Source organism: Ruditapes philippinarum, unplaced genomic scaffold (assembly GCF_026571515.1).
Source record: "Ruditapes philippinarum isolate M1 unplaced genomic scaffold, ASM2657151v2 ctg5681_1_1_1_1, whole genome shotgun sequence".
In the NCBI taxonomy this organism is placed as follows: Eukaryota; Metazoa; Mollusca; class Bivalvia; order Venerida; family Veneridae; genus Ruditapes; species Ruditapes philippinarum.
This window is the reverse complement of record NW_026856544.1, coordinates 16,890-40,939: the sequence shown is the minus strand read 5'-3', so window position 1 is coordinate 40,939 and position 24,050 is coordinate 16,890. Positions and strand designations below refer to the sequence as shown.

General features: G+C 33.5%; 1 protein-coding gene and 1 long non-coding RNA gene across 7 annotated transcripts in view; one reads left to right on the top strand and one right to left on the bottom strand.

Annotated features, from left to right (window-relative positions):
• Window positions 1-24,050, top strand: part of LOC132746924 (calmodulin-regulated spectrin-associated protein 1-like) — a 42,609-nt gene that overhangs the window by 11,890 nt on the left and 6,669 nt on the right. Inside the window, exons 7-17 of one of the 6 annotated variants that reach the window (XR_009628052.1) lie at window positions 70-318; window positions 1,605-1,832; window positions 2,252-2,354; window positions 5,190-8,577; window positions 9,639-9,766; window positions 10,214-10,485; window positions 11,640-11,681; window positions 14,336-14,392; window positions 17,525-17,538; window positions 18,662-18,823; window positions 19,478-19,596. Coding sequence is in view for 4 of the 6 variants with exons in the window: in XM_060736205.1 (XP_060592188.1) it covers window positions 70-318; window positions 1,605-1,832; window positions 2,252-2,354; window positions 5,190-8,577; window positions 9,639-9,766; window positions 10,214-10,485; window positions 11,640-11,681; window positions 14,336-14,392; window positions 18,662-18,823; window positions 19,478-19,596; window positions 23,626-23,789 (4,912 nt within the window). In the remaining 2 variants the exon portion in view is untranslated. Of the gene's footprint in view, window positions 1-69; window positions 319-1,604; window positions 1,833-2,251; window positions 2,355-5,189; window positions 8,578-9,638; window positions 9,767-10,213; window positions 10,486-11,639; window positions 11,682-14,335; window positions 14,393-17,524; window positions 17,539-18,661; window positions 18,824-19,477; window positions 19,597-23,625; window positions 23,790-24,050 lie in introns of those variants that run through there. The other 5 variants (XM_060736205.1, XR_009628053.1, XM_060736206.1 and 2 more) reach the window with 5 other exon arrangements.
• LOC132746925 (uncharacterized) lies at window positions 3,548-4,535 on the bottom strand. The gene is made up of 3 exons (XR_009628054.1): window positions 4,247-4,535; window positions 3,964-4,033; window positions 3,548-3,660 (listed from the first exon to the last, which is right to left on the bottom strand). It is a non-coding gene; the product is annotated as an uncharacterized LOC132746925 (long non-coding RNA).

The window sequence follows — 24,050 nt, the reverse complement described above, 5'->3', positions numbered from 1 at the left end:
ATTTATCATTGATGATTTTTTAGTTATGATAAGTTATGCTATTTTATATTTGTTTCCTGTTTTATCTAGACGTGTGTTTAAAGTCTAACGTTGGTATTGCTGACTCACTATACAACCTACGCCTGATAAGATCATTCTGTGAGCGCCATCTACCACATAAAACATGGCACTTCAGTTACGAGGATCTTCTATACACACAACAAACTATCAAACTAAACATAATAATGATGATATCTGAGCTGTTCTACTGGTTCGAGATTAAGACGTTGCCCATAGTAACTGGAGGAGGATTCTCACAAAATGCTGAACACAGTGATGGTAGGTACACTGAAAGGACTTTGTTTAAAACATAGATATTTACAGCAACAGTAGATAGTCACACAGGTCACATCCTCATCAACTCTGGTGTTCACTGAGGAGTGGGGACTTTCACTAATGGATTGCTCACCTGCTATTTTTATGCAAGATTTTATCATCTAGGTTTCCTGCATGTGACATGTCGACTAACTTAAACGCTTTTATCCCAGGTCTTAGGGCTACTTTAATCTATCCATCAATTTCCCTTGGAAGTAATTCACTGCATTTATGTCACCACACATTATGGTGGCTGGAATTATGCCACCCTCTCATATATCTATTTACACCTTGGTGAAGTGAACTAGTAGTGTAATTTGTCCTCAAGGAAATTAGCAGTGTCCTCAATATGACCTATCAGTCCTGAAGTCCGAGTCCTTCCACAAGGCCCCAGAAGGATTTTAATTTTTATTGCATTTTTGTGTCACCTCTACGGAGTAGTGGCGACATAAAGGGATCACTTCTCCGTCGTCTGTCTGTCCGTCTGTCCGTCACAAAACTTGTCCGGACTACTCCTCATAAACTACTGGTGCAATTTCATCCAAACTTTACAGGAATGATCAGTACCAAGTCTAGTTGTGCGTATTGTCAGCATTTTCCGGTTCAATGATTTTTGGCAGAGTTATGGCCCTTTAATAATTTTTATTTTTAAAGTTTGTCCGGACTACTTCTCTTATACCACTAATGCAATTTCAATGAAACTTTATAGGATTGATCTGTAACTCAAGTCCTTGCGCATATTGCATGGGTTTTTCGGTTGAACGATTTTTGGCCGAGTTATGGCCCTTTGATAAAAAGGTGTTTTTTTCTGTGTGTTGCCAGATACACAAAAGCTTGTTCGGACTACTCCTCATAAACTACTGGTGCAATTTTATCCAAACTTTACAGGAATGATCAGTACCAAGTCTAGTTGTGCACTGTCCGTCTGTCTGTCTGTCTGTCACAAAACTTGGCCCAACATAAAATTGGCCATCATGAGGCGACACATGTGATTACTGATCGCTCTTGTTGTTATTTATGAGTACAGTTGTTCACATAGTATAAAATTATAACATTTGTATCAAATGTCATTAGAAAATAATCTTCTACTTTAGTTGTCCATGTAACCTGATGTTTATTACAGAAATATTTGTTTATATTTTAAAAAATCATTCAGTAAGATTAAAAATGAATGTAGTAGACATTCATTAAAACAATTTATTATCTAAAGAAAGAATTCGAAATGTACACTACCGTCTTCATATTTAAAGGACAACTTCATTTGAGTACGGCGGCAAAAGTTCCTAATGTACCAATTAGTCAAGTAACGAAGCAGAGTTTCCAGCGATTAAAAGGTGACTCGGAGTTACGATCGAGCAGTAGTACAGAAATTCATAAGATGAGTCCAACAACACCTGTCGCCAAACATGCTCCTCTATTACATAAAAGACAACAACATCATCATGCTCAATTTCATGATGAAGATCATAGTATTCAAGGTAAGGTTTAATATAAAATTCAAGGTAAAGTGTAATATAATGTTCAAGGAAATAAAAATATTTAAGGTAAGGTACAATAATATTTCAAGGTAAGGATTATTTTACTCAAGGTAAGGTACAATGTTATTCCAGGTGAGGTATAAATAACTATTATAGGTGAGGTATAATGATATAATTTACTTCAGATAAACAAAAATTCCAAAATGTATATTTAGAAGAACTCATGCATTTGTAGAGAGTATTAACTGTTTGTTAATTATTATACATGAACAAAGATGTCTTTAAATGACTTGTTGATATGAAACCAGTTTTAACAAACTGCAAAACTCAGATCAAAATGCAATTGTACATGTAGCAAGCTTTTATTGAGATTCAGTCATTTGTTGTATATCATAAGATTATAATATTCATGTTAACAGATTCCAGACCAGGTGTTCACAGGACAGGTTCTCTAACAACACATGACCTCAAATTTTCCCCAAGTGTTCCCAGACAGTCTGTCGTAGCATGGCCAGATAAAAGGTATATGTCTTATAATATTTGTTGTATAATTTTAACATTATGCAGTGTATAAATACTTTCATTGTTAACCCTTGTCACACTTAATATCTTGTTACCTTTGTTAAAATTATGCCCTTAAAGATGTAAAGGTATAAATTATCAACGAGCCTGAGTTCGTTCAATACTTTTAATTGAAATGTCCTTCAGTGTATGATCTCAGTATATTACTACAGTAAACTTCACTTATAGCGAACACGGTTATAGCGAACTTCTGTTATAGGGAACAATTTATTTTGGCCCGAATTTTGCCCTTCTTTATTTAATATAAAAATACGGTTATAGCGAACACGGTTATAAGGAATTATCGCTTATAAGGAACTCATTTCTTAGTCCCAATTTAGCTAATAGTACAGAAAATTACACTTTTATAACAAACTCCAAAATATTAGCTATCCATAAATAGATCCCGCATTTTCAACTTTCGTTTTCATTCGCACGGATTAAAACTCGGGCGAATGAACCGTTTATCGTTGTATGTACTTCAATACATCTATTCAAATGAATTTGTATAGTTTTCTATTTAGGATATTTTATTCATGGACTCTTTTCACCAAGATAAAATGGTTATTTATTTATTTTCTTCAATAGTTTTGCTCGAGTAAAATAATTATAATAATTTATAATCGGTTTTCAACATAATCATGCATGCTTGCAAGCATGATCCATTGCAAACTGCAAAGTACGCTTGATTTAAATGAAAAGAAATCTATACCTTACATTAGTAAAAGTCACCCATAAATTATAATAGAAGATATTCAATATAAAAGGAAGGAAAAATTGAAAATCTTGTTTATTCTCAATCATGGAAAGAAAACAAAAAGAGTTTAGAAACAAAAAATTATATTTTATGTGAAATTGAGATAAAGAGTAAAACTAAAACTGAAATAGCAATGATTTTCAAGTTCCAAAATGTACGCTCTTGGGTATTGTGTCTAAAATATAAATAAATGACGAATATTTCTATTTCTTAATCAAATGCTCTTCAAAAATGGCGGACAATGGTAAACAATCCGTTTGTTTTATGTAAATCTGTTCGCTATAAAAACTCCTGATACAAGGAACTAATTCGCTATATGCTTACAAGGAACTCCGGATATAAGGAACAGGTTTTGAATGTCCCAGTGAGTTCGTTATAAGCGGAATTTACTGTATATTAATATAAAACTTCAAGTAGATTTAACCCAAGAGGTTAGTCACATCACAACTTCACATCAAGCACTTGTTTAAGCACCAATCAATATATAATCAGTATCAAGAAGATCAAGCCCTGAAACAAACAAATATAGCAATACTACATACATGTACATACTGAGATCACTAACACAACACAATATATACAATTTAAGTCATAGCATAATTATAACATACATCTCACATCAAATAGCCAATATAACAGTCATTAAACCATTACATCAATTAATTACTTTAATATTAATGAATGAACATTCCATGTACAGTTTTCTGCATTATATTCAATATTTAATAATTCAATCTAGTGGCCTATTAAATGAAATATTGTAAACTTATAAAATAGTAAAAACAATAATATGACATGTACAATTATACATACCAATTGTGGATTGGACTCAAATGACACTCATACAAAAATCCTCTCAATCTTGTGATGTTACTGCAACATACTGTAATTAAACATGTGCACAATAGAGAATGACAGTGATTTATATTAATTACTGCAAATAGATCTTAACTTTAAATTTGCTGCCATTATCAGATGCATTGTAAACAAATCATGTACAATATACATGAATATCTTATTTTAATAAACTTCAGATACACAGCTCATTTGTAACTCACTTAAACAAAGTAAGCAACCAATATAAAACTTCACCAACCTCAATCCAAAATCCACAATCCTTTTTAAGAAGTAATAACTAACTATAAACAACTGAAAAACATGTCTGCCTTCTACCAAAAACTGATGACAACTCAGAAAACGGCGGGAACAATTACAAGCATGACTAACTAATAAAACAGCCAAGGGAAATCACTCCTACAGATTTTAATCAATAAACTACAACTGATTATTTTCCTTTTTGTTACAATCTTAAATAGACTTATCCATCTGGACAAAACCATTCTTCATTTTAAAGGGAACATTTCAAAATTTATACTGACTGCAGAGATTGAAAATTCCACTCTCCTGCTGGTAAATACGAGTAGAAATTAAGAGAATTTGATGTAGGACAAGTAGAAACAATGTTGCCTGCACATTGAATTTAGAAACTACTCGTCCTGCAGGACGAGTCATTCTGAAAATATTTTTTGCTTCTCGAGTAGTAAACCCTGCAGATCATGATCCATGCAATGTGATCTTTGTCTGCACTGTTAGCATGAGTAAAATCTGTTGCCACCTGCAGGTCAATATCTACAACTACGTCTATATTACAGTCTTACATGAATTGTCTTTCCTTATGGACTTATCACATACCTGTGCAATTTTTGCGACACTATGAAATAAATGTGTAGGTAATGCACAATAAAATTTATATGAACAAAAGTTTAATATGTTTTTGTGAATAACAATTCTGTAAAATTTTATATGATACTTATCCAACATTTATTTTCAGAAAGGAAAAAAAGAAAAAGAAAACATTCAAAATTTGTGTAATTAATGAAATCTAAATTGTTGCAAAGTTTCCTGATTTTACAGTAATAATAGACCAGTATTACATAAAATTGTTACAATAAAGATTATAGACAAATTACGCTACTTTTACTTTACAGTAATGTTGGGAGCATAAACTGATGTTGTACATTTGTTGTTTTTGTTTTCAGTGGAAAAGATGGGGCGGAGCCCAGCAAAGCTAGCAGTAACCTACTGTCTAATGTGAGCATAGACTCTGATATGAACGCAAGCTTCTCTAGTGGAAGCATAGATCTTGGTGACCTTGACACGTCGCCACGATTAAACACAGAACGATCTCAGTTTGAGGCAACAGAAAGTCATGACGAAAATGTGATAAATTTTAGTCTTCAAAATAAAAAGGGAACACCATTTCCAAATAAACAAAAAACTCCGTTTCCCGAACATTTGGATCTAGCAAGTGTTAATTCCGGTGCAGAATTTTGTGTTCCTAGTACCGGCGAGAACCAGTCACATGACTATGAGTCTGCATTTCATTCCCCAAGGGGTGATTATAATGAAAATGTACATATTATACCAGTGGAAGGTAACCTTGAGCCTCTTATGCCTGCTCGACTAAAACCGGCTAAAGAGAAAATAAATAATCACACTAAAGCAGAAGAAAGAGATGAAACACCATCTGCATCTAAAGTGAAAAAAGTAGTACAAATTGATCCTCATTTTGCGGTTATTGATAGATCTGCAATGTGTGATGAAAGTACAGAAACTATTACCCCTGTGCCAGATAATGACCTTTTTGACACTTTACGTAAAAGTGTTATTGACGATCAAAGTTTGTCAATGTTTTCTCCGATGACAGGTATCGTTAATGACGATGAGGAAATTTTAACACATAGGAGTGATGTAACTGTTGCGGAAAGTTATATAGTAGACCATATTAAAACACCGGAAGCTGCCAGGGCCGCTGGGATTCCGATAATTGACGACTTTAATCTGACTCCGCGTCGTCTTTCAAGGGAGGGTAGCGTTGCCAGCAGTAAAAGTTCTGGGGAGTATTCTGACCATGAATCTCACAAAATACACTTTGATCATAAAACACAAGAAACGGAAAATAAAGTTAACAATAATAATGACAATCTTAGAAAAAATGAAAATGATTTTTCAGACCCTGGGAGATTTATTATACAGAAGCCAGTTATTATGTCAAGAACTTTGAAAGACTTTGATAAGGGTAGAAAAGGTAATGAAACCAATTTTGCCCAAATAAAACAAATGAAACAGTTTGGAAATGTCGATAATTCAGGATTTGTATACATGCAGCATGGGCAGGAGGATGGTCAAAGACCGTCACTGAAAGATAGTTTTCATAAAAAGCAACAAGAATTAAAAATGACCCTTGGTACAGCCTCTAACCAGAGAACCTGGCAGCAAAATGCTGATTCAAGTGTGGGTCAAGCCACCCAAGCGTCCACCAGTGGGGATGCAACTTCTGATGCAGCAAGCACAGAACTTCTAAAAATTAAAATGAAATTAGAAGAAAAGCGGAAAGCTATCCAAAGAAAAAAACATACCCAAGAAATTCAACAACAAAAAATGAGACAAAGATTAGGTAAAGCTGCTTTCTTACATGTTGTAGCTAAACCGAAAGATGACAGTAACGTTGTTCCTGATAATACTGGCAATATTATTCTGCCATCCAGAATGATCAACTCGGACCCTTCATTACCTTTATCAACAATCACCGAGTCAAGTATGACATCATCAACAACATCTTCATTGTCATCATCGTCCTCACCTGTAAAATCTCCAGCTCACCTGAAAAACCCACGTCCGGTGTCCAGAGACGATCTACAGCAGACTATTGAAAATGTCAGAATGAAATGGTTTAACGATGGTGATACAACCTCAAATGGGAGATATGAAGCACAAAATGAAAGTGAATACCCAGAAGGACATTTGTCTCCTAATGGTGACTATGTAGATGAGCTGGAATCTGAAGGACCAGTTATAAGAAGGCCTGTGTTTGATCGTAGAAGTACGTCTGTTGAAAGAGTTAGTGTTCAGAATGATCAAAAGCCTGTTAATAGTGAAGTAAGTCCAAGACATGGTTATGATAGGCAAAGTGTCGAAAGGTCTTTAATTCAGAACTCAGTACAGCAGCCGGTCATTGATGGACGTAGTATTGACGATCGACATATGTCTCAGCCAGGTTATGACAGAAGGAGTGCCTCTGTTGAAAGACCAGTAGCTCAGAATTCTTTGCAACAACAAGATGTTGGTCAATCTGTGATAGATAGACGTAGTTCCTCAGTAGATCGGGAAGGTAGGAGAGATTCTGGTAACCGAGCAGAAAAGGGCGAGTCATACGATGAGTACAACCATTCTCTTGATAAACTGAACCAAAGCCTATCAGACTTACAAGGGGAAATTCAAAGGCTATCTTTGAAACAGAAGAAACCTGAACAAACTTCCAGAGACATTGACCAAAGGTCAAGGTCAAAGTCCCCTCCAACTGCTCTGGATGTTAGACAGAAAATAATGCCAGAAAGGGCAAAGGTCCATGATGAAAGGTCAAGGAGTGCTCACCCCACACATTCCCAAGGTCGAAGTTCTTCAGAACCAAGGCAGATTGTACCAGATTATGATAGTGAGCAACAGATTGGTAATTATCAGTCTCAGACATTACCAAGACAAACAGGGTACCAGCAGACTCAAGGTCAGCCGTTTATGATGCAGAATCCAGCATCGGTTGCCGGCCCAGCCGGTCCTGTGTACGGAACTCCAAGTCACTTCATACCTGGATCAAATCAACCTGGTATCCCGCCCACAGCACAGCAGTATGGTAGTTATATCATGGGTCCCACCACACAGCAACCAATTGGACACATGCATCAACCAATCCCTTCTCCTTATCAACACAGTCCTCCACAGGTGTACCCAGGAGCAGCAAGCATGTATCCAGGGCAACAGTTCCCTCCACAACCAATTATTTCTCCTCAATCCCAGCCTTATTCAGCCATTTATGCTTCTCCCACCCACACACAGTTCCAGACATTTCCTCCTAACCTCACTGGTACCTACACAACTTCTGCTCACCAAAATCTACAATATACACCTCCTGGTTCCCAACCTTTACCATTCAATACCGGAAACCAGCAAGCTTTTCTACAGCAACAACTACTGTCCCAGACTGGATCACAAATTCCTCAACAAACTCAACACTCGACTGTGCCTACGGATATTCTAAATAGACAAACAGACAATGTGATACATGATAGTTCTATAAATAAGTCTGAAACCATAATAACGTCTCAACCTAGTGCTAAAACTCAAATAGATAGTGATAGTGTAACAACTGAACATTCACAAAAAACTGAAACCAGTACAAATCGATACGAGTCTCCGGCAGTAGTAAACACAGACAAAGACGTGACAGAGCAGACCCGTAAACCTCCACAAGAAGAAGCCTCATTTCAGTCTGAACCAAGTAGTTCAATGACAACAGAAGACAGTAAGATTGCCCAGCAGGATACCTCAGTCGGGTTTGTGATAGGACAAGATGAAACATCTTTGAATCAAGTAAGACAATTTATGTATTCTTACCATTACTTGCCATTATGTAAAAGATTAAGTAAAAGTTTTTTTGCCATTCTTTAAAAGATAGGTTTAAATATCTTCGCCATTCCTAAAAGATAGGGTAAAAGTTTATTACATGCTTTTCGGTGGTTTATAGAAATATATCAGTGAGTTAAAAACTGATAATTTCACTGTTTGAAATAGTGAAATTATCAATTTGATAATTTTCACTTTTTTTAATTCAAGCCTGTAACATTGTCTCAGTGATTTACCAGCGTGCACAATACTGGAAACCAACTTAATGGTGTAACGTCATAAATGACGTCTCTTTGTATTATTATTTGGCACGCTTTTCATTAAGTACTAGGTTAAAATGTCTTATTAAACGTTTCTTTGCAATAAAAAGAAAATTTGTTTAGTTTAGTGTAAGATCGAAATATATTTCACCTCTTGAACACCAAAAGTTCATATTTCACTCGATCCTGCGCCACTCGTGAAATATACCTTTTTGTGCTCACTTGGTGAAATATATTCCGATCTTACACTGAAGTAAACAAATATCCTCTATTTCTTTTCCTTTCTGTTAAAGATAGGATAAATTGTATTTTTGCCTTTCTGTTAAAGATAGGATGAAAATTCTTAACATAAAGAAGAGCACTTGACTGTCCAATGACTAAGAACTTATTTCATGTGCTGAAGCTGTCAGCTATCTGATGGTAAAATGAAATCACTTTGTGACAGTTTATCTCGGACATTGAGACTTAAAGGGTCATTTGACCCTCACTGCTGATTCAGAAATCATATGGTATTAGTGGTTGGTCCCTGGCAGAGAAATTGTCAATAACGGTTTAGTCAGCAAAGCTAGTTAGTTGGGCTGACTGCCAAGATATGACACAAAATGTGTTGAAATGGGCATAATACAGTTCTTGTTAACGAGGGCTTGGTGCGAAAGGGCTGTAACTCATATTAGATAAAGAAGGAATTAAGACCCTTTCACACCAAGCTGTTGAATTTGAAATCACAGCAGACTTATTAATATATATTTTCTAAACCCTATATTTCAGAGTGTAGAAGAGGAAATGTTGAAAAAGAAAGAGAAGATAGAAAGAATGAGACAAAAACGACAGGAAGAACAGGAGAGAAAGAAACAAAGGATTGAAATGGAAATGTTAAAGAAACGTGAAGCTGAGAGGTAAAGTTGTCCGACATATATGTTTATTGATTTTAAAATGTCAAAAATGTTAAATATAGCATATTATGGTATAATTCCTTTAAGTTATGTATTGTAATAATGTGAAGTTCATTATTCCTATTCTAGGTTATGAGTTAGAAAATTCAGATAAAAATGCTAGCAGACAGGAAAATTAGGGAAAAGTGAAATCTTCTTTCAAGAAAAAATAAAGAGAATAATGTTATGAAGGGAGAAGTGATACTAGAATGTAGTAATGCATTGTAAACTATGATTTTGATTTTAGATTTAAGTTGACTAGAATTTCACTTTCGTATTCAAAATCGGCAAGGTGTAAAAGTTGGTTTTTTGGGGGTTTTCTTTGGCAATTTTGGCCAAACTCTTAAATGTTTGATTATAACAATAGGGTTTTGTCAAGTTTCAATATGTTTTTGTTATGTACTGTTATAGGGCTAAACAGGAGGAGGCAGATCGTAGAAAATCAGATGAGAAGGCTCGTCGGGAACAAATTTTCAAACAATATTTGGTTAAGAAGGAGGAAGAAGAGGAGGGGCCTAAACCAAAAAGCAAACCGAAACCACGCCCCAAATCAATGTTTGTGAAGGGGGGGCCTGATCAAGATCTCACTGACTATGAATCTTCTGTCACAGCAACTGCTAGCAACGAGGATCTCTCTTCCAAGTCTGTCAAAGCGCCACCTGGTGGGAATAAAACGTCTGCCTGTAAGTTATATATATGTTACCCATTTGCTGCAGAACAGCACCCACAGTCAACAATTTTTATTTTTAATTATCTACTACACAAACTTTTCTATCTCCAATGTTTCGAGGGGTTAAACCCCTCTTTTTCAAGGAGTTTCTGTTTATTTTTGATAGAAAAGTTTGTGTAGTAGATAATTATTAATTGGATTTTTATTTTGTTTCCTAAATTTTGTAATGCTTTGAGGGCGTGACTTTGGTATTCACCTGCGCAATGTTGTGTACAAAACCACCTTTGCTGTGCTCAATTGAATAATTAATACAACCATATTACGGTATTACAATCCAATCAAAACTAGTCAATGAGCTTTTAGCAGTTATATATCTTTTATTATAGCTCATTTAGGAAATGTCATTTAGAAGCGGGAATCAATTTTTTTTTTCATCCTTCTATGTGGTGGATTTTTTTTGTACTTATAGATTTTATTCAGCTATGCTTCCTCAGTATTGTAGGGCTATTTATTGTTAAATTTTGATTTTTAATAAATGTGGAAATAAATGTTGTTATTTCTAGAAATAGCGCTTAAATTGGTGTCATTTCTGCAATAATTATTATTTGTTTTATATCAAGATTATTTTCTATATAGCTTTGCCAGGAATAGATGTCATTTTAAGCCAAATGTTTTGTAGCCATGATGTTGTAGGCTATCAGGAATAAACTGGAAAATCTGTCAGACATTACCTTGAGCAAAGCTGAAAATATTTTATTGGACTAATTAAGTCCATATCCTGCCTGAACTAAAACAAAAAATTCACCTTTATCAATAGTATAGAGCCAGGCCAATCTTTATATCCATACAGTCTGACCAGGCTCAATAATGGTGATCAGACCATGTAAATGAATTATCTGAATGCATGGGTGCAAGTTTTCAGGCATATGCCTGAAGTTCAGGTTTTTTGTGACAAATTTCATCATGTTTTACCATTAGATTATAAAGGGAAAATGATTATGAATTACATTTTTCAGGTTTTTCCAAATTTTCAACTTGCACCCATGTGAATGTAATGGTAACAAAAAAGATCCATTTTTTAGACTTTTCCTGTTCAAAATTTTCCCATCAAATTGGACAGATTGATCCATTGGTAACATTGCGTTTATCATTGTGATTTTTTTTCAGATTTTTACACACTGCCAAGAAGTAAACCCACCATTATGAATAGTAGGTTTTTGTAGGAAATGCAAAAATATAAATGTTTTCCTTCTGTTTCCCCTGATTAATTTGTAGTCATTTTCTATTCTTTTCTGAAAATGCATTAAATTTTTGACAATTGTTTTTTTTGTTAAATGAGGGTCAATTTAAAAGTAGTGACAACAGAATTGTATACTCAAGATTTGCTTATGCAGTAAAGGCACCTTTGAAACTAGCTTCACAAATAGAATCACTATTTTCCACTGTTTTAACATTATGCCTAAACATGGCTTCTTAATGCAATTTCTGAGATGCTTTTGCCTCTTGAAAATGTTTTGCTTAGCAAAGAGTATTTTGAAGGTCTCACATAGTTATTTCTTGGAAAAGTCATCTACCATTTGAAGAACCAGCCACTGTTGCCACTGCTTTTTAAGCCCTTCTCTTAGATGATAAGTGTCAATGAAATTTATCCAGTTTTAGTAGAAATATACAGTTATTGATTGATTGGGCATGTTTGAAAAGATTTTAATTTTTTTTGTCTTGAATATATTTTTGCATCTTTTTTGCATTATGTATAATATTTTTGTATTTGAGAAAGAAGTTTTTTTGGGGTTTTTTTTTTGTTATTTTTATAACAAGTGTGCATCTTGGACTGCCGTTGTGAAGTTACCATGCCTTAACCACTAGGATTGACAGAATAAATAAGTTTTGCTTTTTTTTGCCTGTTTTTAGACATTGGCAATAAGAAATCGGCATCTGGCAAAATTTGAGGGGGGGGGGGGGTGAAATAGCCAAGTTAAAGTAAAAATTGTCTGATAAATGACATATGTTTCGAGAAATTTCATCTTAAGATAGATAGATATTATCTTTGTGTGAAATATAATTGCTTGGTCTCTTGAAATGTTATGCAAATTTAAATAATTAAACAAAATATTCAAGGGATAACAATTGCAATCAATAACAGAACCACATCATACACCTGTTCTTTTGCAGGTGCTTTCTACTTGGAATTAAGAATTTTTTGTTAATGATAGGTTAAAAATGCCTCATTTCAACCTGTGAATGGTTTTCTTTGAAATAGGTTGTGAGGGCTTAGCTTTTAATTGCTTTTTGCTTTGTAAATGTAAACAGGTTTGAATGACTAATTCAAAAACTTAATATCAATTTATTTGAAATTCATTGTATTTTCCATATATAAAATTTGATTGATACAAGTAACATGTATTTTTAAAACATACTTTGCCTATATTGTGGACTTATTCTGTTTTTGAGTCTGGATTGGCCTATTACTATTTTAAGGACTTTAATATACAAACATTTTTAAGTGGCATGGTCTGTCTGCATGGATGCACAGGATGGCCAAACTTAAAAATGCATGGGGGCTAAGATAGAAAATTGAGACTTTTAGGGTTTGGAAATCTCTTGTTTATTCAGAAACACCCTGCATTTGTAGGGTTATATCCTAAAACAGATGTTGCCTGCCTGTACCCCCCACCACATTTCCCTCACAGATACACACCCATATTTTCTATTGCCAATTTTCTCCATTGTATGTATCATTTTGTGTGCAATTTATTTCTTTTTATTTAAAAGTCAGAGAGTTTGTGATGTGTTTTGATAGAGTTTTAGTTTTTTTTTCCGTTTTTTAACAATGTTTTTTATATATTACTAATTACCTTTTTAGTATTTTTGTTTCAAAGCCACTTGGATAGTGTTTGAAAAAGAAATTGCTTTTTATGTAAGAAAGGAAGTAAAAAAATAATATGAGACACAGATTGCATATCCAGTTTTTCCTTTTGAGCCTGTATTTTTATATGAAGTTCTTTTGAATTTGGTCATGAAAAGCAATTTCTTTAAATTCTTTCAGATATATAATAAATGGATATGATACAGCTTAAAAAAGAGATGATATCTTTCAAGCAGCACACTTCCAGAATCATGCTAATTTTAATGAAGTAAAACTATTTTCAATGGTTACTTTAAAAGAGGTTAGATCAAGCTGTAATCATTTTGCTATGAATGCTTTTTTCACTTTACGGGGAATGGTTGGCAGGTCCTATTGAGAGGTGAAAATTGTGTTACAGGAAAAATTAAGAAACAGACAAAATTGTTTGTTTTATGTTGAATTATGATGCTATACTATTATCTTTTCAAACAACAATGTCTTTCTCTGTCCAACTGTTGTGATAAAATGTTTATGGATCTCTAAGAAGAAAAATTTGAACTTTTTAGGAAATAGTGTAAATATACATACTTTTTGGAAAGTGGAAAGGGGCTGAATTTCAACACCAAATTGGTCAATGCACAACACAGCATCAAAATATACAAAAACAGTCTATATTGAAAAATTCAAAAAAAAAAAAATCAAAAAAAACATCAGTTAATTTTATCCCACAAAAAAATCACAAAAAGATGTTTTGAGAAACAATGGTTATAACTTTATCAAGAAATTTTGGCACATTTACGTCTTTGTACGAGCAGGTAAAACCTGATCAACATATTTCTCGTATATTATTATCTATAATAAAAATATATATTCCAAATTTCTTCATATACCTGAAAGAATTTGTTATATACTTGAAAGAAGTAGCTATATATCTGAAAGAATTTGTGATACAGGGTATTGTTGATACATTGTGCATTTTGTTTTTTATTTCTGTTATTGGTTTCGGTATGATTTTCAGTTAAAGGTCCCAGAAAACTTACCCCAAAATCTAGCAGGCAGTCGATGAGAAAAGCAGGTAAAAGATCAACATATTTCTTTAAATAAATAAATCTTTACCCCACCTATTATCTTATAAAACAACATGTTATTATATTACAAACATACCCCACCCACCATCTTATTAAACAACAATTTTATTATATCATACACATATCTCACCCATCATTTTATATATACAAACCTCCTCCCACATACCCCACCCACCATCTTTAGAAGCAGCATTTTATACTTATACCCACACACATTGTTACAAAACATAATTTTTACGACAATTGTTGCAATGTTTGATTTAACCTACAATTTTACACTGCTAACTTTAGATAATGCACTTGTCTAGCTCTTTGTTTGAACTGTCCGTTATTATTTTTGAGAGAGATTTCTGGAATCGTGGAAGTTGACATTTAAACATGCAGCAGTATAGAGTCTAGTCAGTCTGGACAGATTGTCACATGCTGGTCTTGCTCTATACTGGTGACATAGGCAATTCTTTGTAGCAGCTAGCGTACTATCATTAATAAAGACATTTGACAGGTTATAATGGATATATATTCCTTATATAGTAAATACTCTAAAAATATCATCAAAAACTGCAGTGGCTCAATCTTATGATATTATATAGGTTAAATGGATGTTTGGTGGGTTATATAAGCCAGTATATAGAGTAACACTTGCTACTGTCTTTCTTAAGGGTTTAGTTTTATCAAGGTCAGCTTATATTAGGTAAGGCTTGAAAGGCTTTGCCTACCATAGCAATTGCAAGATGAAAATCATGGTTTTATTAGACATTTGCGGCTTATAATGAGGAACGGGGATTGAGGATCGAGGACAAGTTATATAAAGGGATATTCTCAAAATTATCGAACAATGTAATAAACGCGGTTTTCAAGTAACGGATAACATGGGCATTGTCCACGAAATAATTTTTGTTTGTATAACGTGATATTACCTTTGTCCTGAATAATATAATTCCTGTGGCTCTACTATAGATCGGTATATTCTACGAGATGTGCCATCAATAGCCATGTCCGCTATATGTACTCGCATTTGTTCCATAAGTACATAGCTTCAGTAAACCATTTTATTTATCTTTTTATTTAAAGAATTATGTAAGTGTTTCGGGTGTCTCACAACTCAACTTGGAGAATTTGTATCTATGTGTGCATTTGAAATACATTTCTGCTATTTCAGTAAGAATCGTGGTGGGATTATAAGCAAAAGTTATACCGAAATAAATGATCAAGATATTAAATAAGCATGATTAAGAAAAAACGATAAACTACATAAGTAATAAGTATTTACATCGTAAATCAGTAAATCTTAATCTGCACCAAATTCTTATATATTTTGGCATCGTTTAAACGATAGATTCAAACCCTGAATTAAATGCAATAAACTTTATCAGTGTCTATCTAAATGACGTTTTTATCATTATGCTGTAGCATTATGCTGATGTTTTTATAATATTCCATATACAATTTAAATCCTCCATAACACTTTTAGTAGAGCGTGCCTCAACTACAGAAGGTAGCCACGTGATGCCAAATACATGAAAAATGGTACCAACAGCTTCTGGCTTGGCGCTCAGCATTTAAACAGTAGTGAAAATGTTTAATATATCGAAAGCAAGCAATAGCCAAATATGATCTAAAAAGTGTTGAAATATCTGCGGAAGCACAGCAAAAAATCACGAAAATTGCAGACTCGGTTTGATTAATTCTGTACATGAGGGAAATAAAAAAAGTGCAACATCCCTCACGCCCCTAGCACCGGCTTTAGCGGTACACTTAAAAATGCTGGACTCAATTATCTTGAAGGACTAGAAGTGAAGTACGGGGCATTTTTTGTTTACGACTGCCACTCGACACTTGACACATTTAGGCCGTACAGCGTTTTGAATGAAGGTTATAGTGATAAAAAACAACAACAACAACAAAAAAAACAGGTGCAGTTCCTATCGAAAGGACGGACATCTAAATCAAGGGCAAGCTAAAGCGGCTCACATGCAGCAGTCATTGTAAAGTCAAGCTCTGATAACTGATGTAAAAAATGAAGATTAACACGGACAGCTGACCAGCACATTCGCTCCCGCCTAATCCAGTAACAACTTCAACCAGGTCCAGACCCAAGTGAACAGCGCAACCGAGGCCGTAATCAAGACGTCAAGATGATCGTGCTAAATCTGTTAAACGCTTTGGCATCATTAGAGGACAAAACTAGTGATGCACGTCAGCGCACTAGACAAAACAACCGTCAACGCAAACGACCAATTGCTGAGCTTATTAAAAAAGTTCCGAGTTTACCTAAAGAACTTGGCATTAGATCGTCTTGTAGTTACTAAAAGTGAAAATTACGATGTAAAGAAAGAAACACAATAAAATATCCTGGTCTTATTTTAAAGTGTACATAATATGTGTTGAGATGACCCCTCAATATTAGCGTAACTGTTCCTCGGTAATCCTACCCGATATTATGTCGCAAATGTCTATTACAAACAACCTTATATACACTGCCATATAACCTGTCAAAGTCTTCTTTTTTTTTTAACAAATATTTTAATAGTATTGTACAAAATCGTCCAATGTAAATTTATTTTACAAAATTATTATAATATATAGATGCTAATAATAACTTGCACTTTTATTTTTGCTGCAATTTTGTCCATAAAAAAAGCCTTTAAATAGTATGCACTGTGCTGAAATTTGTAGATGCTTTTATTGCAAGTACATTTTATATGTATTTCAATGTCACTTTATGAATTTATTGCAAAAATGTTCTTCCCATGTCAGTTAAACTGGTGTCAAACATAGATCAAATAAATCCTTCCAATTTTTATATATTGCTAAATATAATGTAATGGACCTATCCCCTGGCAAACCTAGCTGTATATAAGTACAATGTAATTAAGGCAAGTTTTGATTGATCCTACAACTGTTAGAGTTATCTTTCTTCATTACACATAATGACTTAAATTCCAATACATATTGAGTTAAATTCCAATACATTTTGAGTTAAATTCCAATACATATTGAGTTAAATTCCAATACATATTGAGTTAATTTTCCAACATGACAAAAAATAGATGGAGCATTACATAATTATAATAATAATGGCTTGACATTGTTGATTTATTTCTATTCTATAATGTTAGGTGATAGTGGAAAGGTAAAATATTGACATGATCATCATTCTGTTTACAATATACATGTAGTCCCTGGAATGATTTCTTACTAGAACAAAGTATTTACTGGTACATTGTAATTTGAATAATTCCAGTACAGAATTCCAAAACAATTATTTCTTGAATGTAATCAATCAATTTTTCTTACATTTTTAGTAGGTTATTAAACTTGTAGTATGTATTTTTGAATTAAAACATTTTGAAGCATGTGATTGTTGAATATTTTCGTTAGATTACTGTTTAGAACTGAGCATTTTAGATTTTTTTGCGATGGATTTTATGCAAATATGAATTTAAGTTTTGCTATGCTAATGCAAGAATATGCATGTTTGCATGGGCAATTGTTGAAAGTAATGTTCTACTACATAATGTTATATAATAATAAACTGTGACCTGTTTTGACCTCCCAGATACTTGTTAATTGCACAGAGATCATTCTTTTTGCATGATTTAGACATTAAAGTTCCCCTGTTGTCATTACTATAGATCTAGATTGTTATTTCTTCCCTACCTCAATTGCAAATACATGTACTGTTATGCAATAAAAAAGACAGTTTTTCTCATACATTAATTATCAGATTTATGGAAAAGTTTTAAGATATTTTCATAAAAGCTTTTACAATGAACTTTATATATTATTATATCACTTGTGTTGAAGATTAGATAGCACTTAAGCCGATGCTAGGGGGCATGAGAGATATTTTCTGTCATGAACAGACTCAATGAAACCTTGTCTACTATTTTCAGCTATTTCTTCTTGTTTTTTAATGCTCTTGTGGAAGACTCCTTTTCAGAAATTTATTACCTGTATATTATACAGTATAAATCTCAATAGTCTGATTTAAAATCATTGCTCTAAATCAATGAAATGGTTTAAATTTAGTGGTTTGTTCTTATAATTTTGATAATGGTATTTGGGAATGTTTTTGAAAATGATTTATAGTGACAGCTGTCAATGTTTCCAAATTCCTAAACAAGATTGTTTTTCTTTGAAATTAAGTAACATGCTATTTAAATAATTGATTATTTTATAAGTGTAGTGAACTGACTAAATTTTATATTATAATAAAGCAATTATCTATATATATACGTATGTTAATTTTGTAGTGTCATGTCACACCCTGCACAATGGTAACGGAGAAAGTCAGAATCTTGCGTACGGAGGTCTGACTCACCGTAGACCACCATCTCCTGACATATATAGACCGAGAGGTCAGCGTAGCAATGAAAGTTCCGAGGCTGGGTCCGCACATGGTGGAGAGTATTCAGGTGAGATAATTATCTTAACATAACATATGCTATTGAATATTATCTCCCTATGTTTGTATAATTGGCATACCCTGCTTTGGATTTGCATTAGTCAGGAAAAAAATTATAAATTCAAAATTCTAAAATTATGAAGCCAACAAAATTGGGTCTGGTCAAAAATTTGCAGGTTGGTCTGGGTTTATACCGATTGCATTGGCAAGTCCTAATACTGGGAAGGGTAAAATGTACATTGTATTTATCTCTTATTTCACTGTCGTTTAATCATAACAATGCACTATTGATAATACCAGACCATACCTGCATGAGTTTGTAAGTTTAATGAGCTTGCCATGCTTTAAACTTTATAGAAGTTAAAAAGACTTCAGCATAAAGTATGAATCAGTAATTTATTCAAATTACAAAGTCTTACATCCTTAGTAAAAACACAGGGACAATGTTTGCCGCTTTTTCCATTTGTTGTATTATTTTAAATGTAAACGGGTTTATTGAAATAGTGTGTTACATGACCCAGTCTTACATTTATTTTATTAAAAGCCTTGCCTGAGATGTTTATAATATTAACTTTATAATATCAGATACTATCGGGATACATATAATTGTTCAATTTTCCTTAACTGATAGATTTTATGATTTGGAACCATATATTTATTTCAGGTCCGAAATTGTATGTGAAACCAAGTGCCAAGTCAAATCGACACATCATTATTAACGCAATCAGTCACTGTTGTCTGGCCGGCTCTGTCAACACAGAACAGAAAAATAAAGTCCTTGAGGTGAGTACTGACTGGGGCAAGAAACAAATTATATTATTTTCTTGAAAGCTGGTTAATGAGTTCAGTATCTTTTATTAACCAGGTTTTCCGAAGGAAAAAACTGGTTATTAGATTGAGGTATGTCGGCGGGCGGGCGGGCGTAAACAATTTCTTCTGTGCGCAACTCCTCCTACATTTCTCAACAGATTTTGACCAAACTTTCACAGAACCTTTGTCATCAAGTGCCCTGGCGCATATTGTCGGGGTTTTGTGATTGGATAATATTTGACCTAATTATGGCCCTTTGTTTTTTTTCCTTATACAGAATATATAGTGAACAATTTCTTCTGTACGCAACTCCTCCTACATTTCTCAACGTATTTTGACCAAACTTTCACAGAACCTTTGTCATCAAGTGCCCTGGCCCATATTGTCGGGGTTTTGTGATTGGATAATGTTTGACCTAATTATGGCCCTTTGTTTTTTTTCCTTATATAGAATATATAGTGAACAATTTCTTCTGTGCGCAACTCCTACATTTCTTAACGGATTTTTACCAAACTTTCACAGAAGCTTTGTCATCAAGTGCCCTAGGGCATATTGTCTGGGTTTTGTGATTAGATAATATTTGACCTAATTATAGCCCTTTGTTTTTTTTCCTTATACAGAATATACATGTATAGTGAACAATTTCTTCTGTGCGCAACTCCTCCTACATTTCTCAAAGGATTTTTACCAAACTTTCACAGAAGCTTTGTTATCAAGTGCCCTGGCCCATATTGTCGGGGTTTTGTGATTAGATAATATTTGACCTAATTATGGCCCTTTGTTTCTTTTCCTTATACAGAATTATATCGTGAACAATTTCTTCTGTATGCAACTCCTTCTACATTTCTCAAAGGATTTTTACCAAACTTTCACAGAAACTTTGTTATCAAGTGCCTTGGTCCATATTGTCGGGGTTTTGTGATTAGATAATATTTGACCTAATTATGGCCCTTTGTTTCTTTTCCTTACACAGAATTATATTGTGAACATTTCTTCCGTATGCAACTCCTCCTACATTTCTCAACGGATTTTGTTCAAACTTTCACAGAAGCTTTGTCATCAAGTGCCCTGGCGCATATTGTCGGGGTTTTGTGATTGGATAATTTTTAGCTCGACTTTTTTTTTTTTGAAAAAAAAAGTAGAGGTATTGTTATAGTCAGGTCGGCGTTGCCGTTGCCGTCCGCAAACTTGTACCTGGATCATAACTTTTTTATTTCTTGGTGTATTGTCTTCATACTTGGCCACAACAACCCTTGGGACAAGACCTTTCAGTAGACCACACTAACCTTGACCTTCATCCATAAATGACCTTGACCTTCAAGGTTAAAAGTCCAATTTTTGCTTGTTCATGCTGTTATTGGCTGTAACTTTGTTATTTTTGAATGGATTGTCTTCAAATTTGAACATAATAATCTTTAAGGATATCCCTTAAAAATAATCAGCCAGACCTTGACCTTCACTCATAAATGACCTTGACGGTCAAATTATTGAAATTTTCATTTTTTTGGCTTTTATTGGCTGTAACTTTTGTTATTTTTGAATGGATTGTCTTGAAACTTGAACATAATAATCTTCAAAGATTACTGTTAAAAATATACCGAAAGACCTTGACCTTCACTCATTAATGACATTGTCTTTGAAGGTCAAATTATTGAAATTTTCATTGTTTTGGCGGTAACTGACTGTAACTTTGCTATTATTGAAGGGATCAACTTCATATTATAAGAGAACATTCTTAAGGACCAGACCTTGTTGTTTATCAAACCCAAATTTGCTTGGGCTCTTTAATGACCTTGACCTTGAAGGTTAAATTACTGAATTTTCTCAGATTTGTGCATTAAATGACCATAATTATATATTTATTGGTGTGTGTGTGTGTGTCTATATATATATACAACAACAACAACAACTAGAATTGCGTCATTGTTTCTATTTATAGAATTGCGTCATTGTTTCTATTTATAGAATTGGGTCATTGTTTCTATTTATAGAATTGCATCATTCTTTCTATTTATAGAAATTGCATCATTCTTTCTATTTTTAGAAATTGCGTCATTGTTTCTATTTTTAGAAATTGCGTCATTGTTGCTATTTTTAGAAATTGTGTCATTGTTTATATTTTTAGAAATTGTGTCATTTTTTCTATTTTTAGAAATTGCGTCATTTTTTTTATTTTTAGAAATTGCGTCATTTTTTCTATTTTAAGAAATTGCATCATTGTTTCTATTTTTAGAAATTGCATCATTGTTGCTGTTTTTAGAAATTGCGTCATTGTTGCTATTTTTAGAAATTGTGTCATGTTGCTATTTTAAGAAATTGCGTCATGTTGCTATTTTAAGAAATTGCGTCATGTTGCTATTTTTAGAAATTTGCTTAATGTTTCTATTCATATATATATACAAAATATATAAACAAAACTTATGTGACAAGACAGACCAACTAAATTTATAAAAAGGAAACATTAAGATATGTTCAAACCTTTCTATGTTTGCGTTTAGAAAAAGTAAAAAGTCGAGCGTTGCCCCCGTCGGCGGTGGCTCTTGTTGACCTAATTATGGCCCTTTGTTTTTTTTCCGTATACAGAATATATAGTGAATTCTTCTTCTGTGTGCAATTTCTCCTACATTATTCATGATTTACATTGCACATAGTTACAATTTGTTGCTTGTATTTGTATTTCAACTACAACATATTTATCTACAATGGTGATAATTGAAAACCTGGTTTCGTGGCATTGCCATGTTTCTTGTTTTAGATGTATATTACAGTTATTAATTAAGGAGCTTCACTAAGGTCTAAAGTACCGCCTCTGTTGTCGAGGGGTTAGAGTCGATGACTTCTAGTTCAGTTACCTCTCTGGCGTGGGTTCGATCCCCGGGAGAAGCTTTGGTAGTTTAGCGCGGAGGAAGGTAGTCTTGTACTGATGTAACTCTCCAGGAACGATGGTTAGGAAACTACCTGCCTATATGACTGAAATACTGTGAAACAAACAAACAAACAACAAAATAATGTCTAAAGCTTAAAAACATAAAATTTGAAAGTCTTACATAAGATCAACTTAGACCAATTAACCAGTTTGAGTTAAAAGAGCTTATATACTTATATTTTTAGGTCATTTTTGCACATTAAGAATAATCATTGTGGACAAAAGCAATTACCTGAAATTTTGCATACAAGTTACTTGTCAAGACCTATATAAAATGGTATTAAAATCTCAGAAAAGCATTTCCAGTCCCATCATGTGTCAAAAAAACCTGCGTGGAGTCAATACATCAGTTTAGTAGTGAAATGTTTATTCCTAATATAATTTAATAGGAGTTACCCGTTACTGCACTAAGGTGACAATTTAACCATAACCTCTTAGATTTTGCAATCTTGAATTGATTCATGTGTTGAGCTATCAAGCTAGCTTACAGAAGAATGTCAATGGGTACATGTTTTCAGGCATTTGCCTGTAGTTCTTTTTTTCCCCTACTCCTGAAAGCTCTATTTGTCTATATAAAACTAATTGAAATAATATTGAATTCAGGGTGTTCAGGTTAACTTGCATCCATGCAGAAGGATGATGGTTCTATACAGGTGTTCATAAAATATTGTATGCAGGCCTGTCTAGTCAGTGCCAGTGTCTCTGAGCTTCTTTCAAGACTTGAGGAATGTGGTTTACCTTGGACAGTTATAGTTGGAAGTTTGTGATAGGATCAACAAAGCTGTTGCTGACAGAAGTTTAACATTGCCACTATTCAACGCCATATTGCAACAAACAGCAATAACTTGCCACAAACTGTTGCCATTAAAAATGATAGAAATATAAAAACATGAATTAAGTTATCTATCTGAATTGTACTACAAAGGGTACAAAGCAAGTCCTAAAGACATCGTCCCTGCCCTTATTTTATTATCCAGCCATTTATTTTTCTTCTAGAACTGTTGTAAATTTCTCTTTGTCTTTCACTCTTCTGCATGATCTCTTCAAGTGATGTAATGTTTTTTTCCAACTTTCAGGAAGTAGCCAAATCTTCAGCTAAACATTTCTTGATATTGTTCCGTGATGCAAGTTGCGGATACCGAGGCCTGTATGGGTTTGATCCTGACACAGAAGATTGCTTTAAGATTGTAGGTGTCGGTCCACGATCGATTAATAATGAAATGGTGGAAAAATACTACAAGTAAGTTGATAGTGACTTAGTAAAGATGTCATTACTATTTGTTTTGATGTATTAGTCAAAGACACCCTGTAAGGTTTCATAAATTCATAATTTTGTATGACTATTATACTGTCAAAATTAGAGTGACCTTGATTGTCAAATTTAGGTTTATATTTATTGAATTATATAAATAAAATGAATTTTATACAATGTTTTGGACAAATTTTCAGTATAAAAATTTAATGTTTTGGACAAAGTTGAGGTATAAAAATGTAATGATTC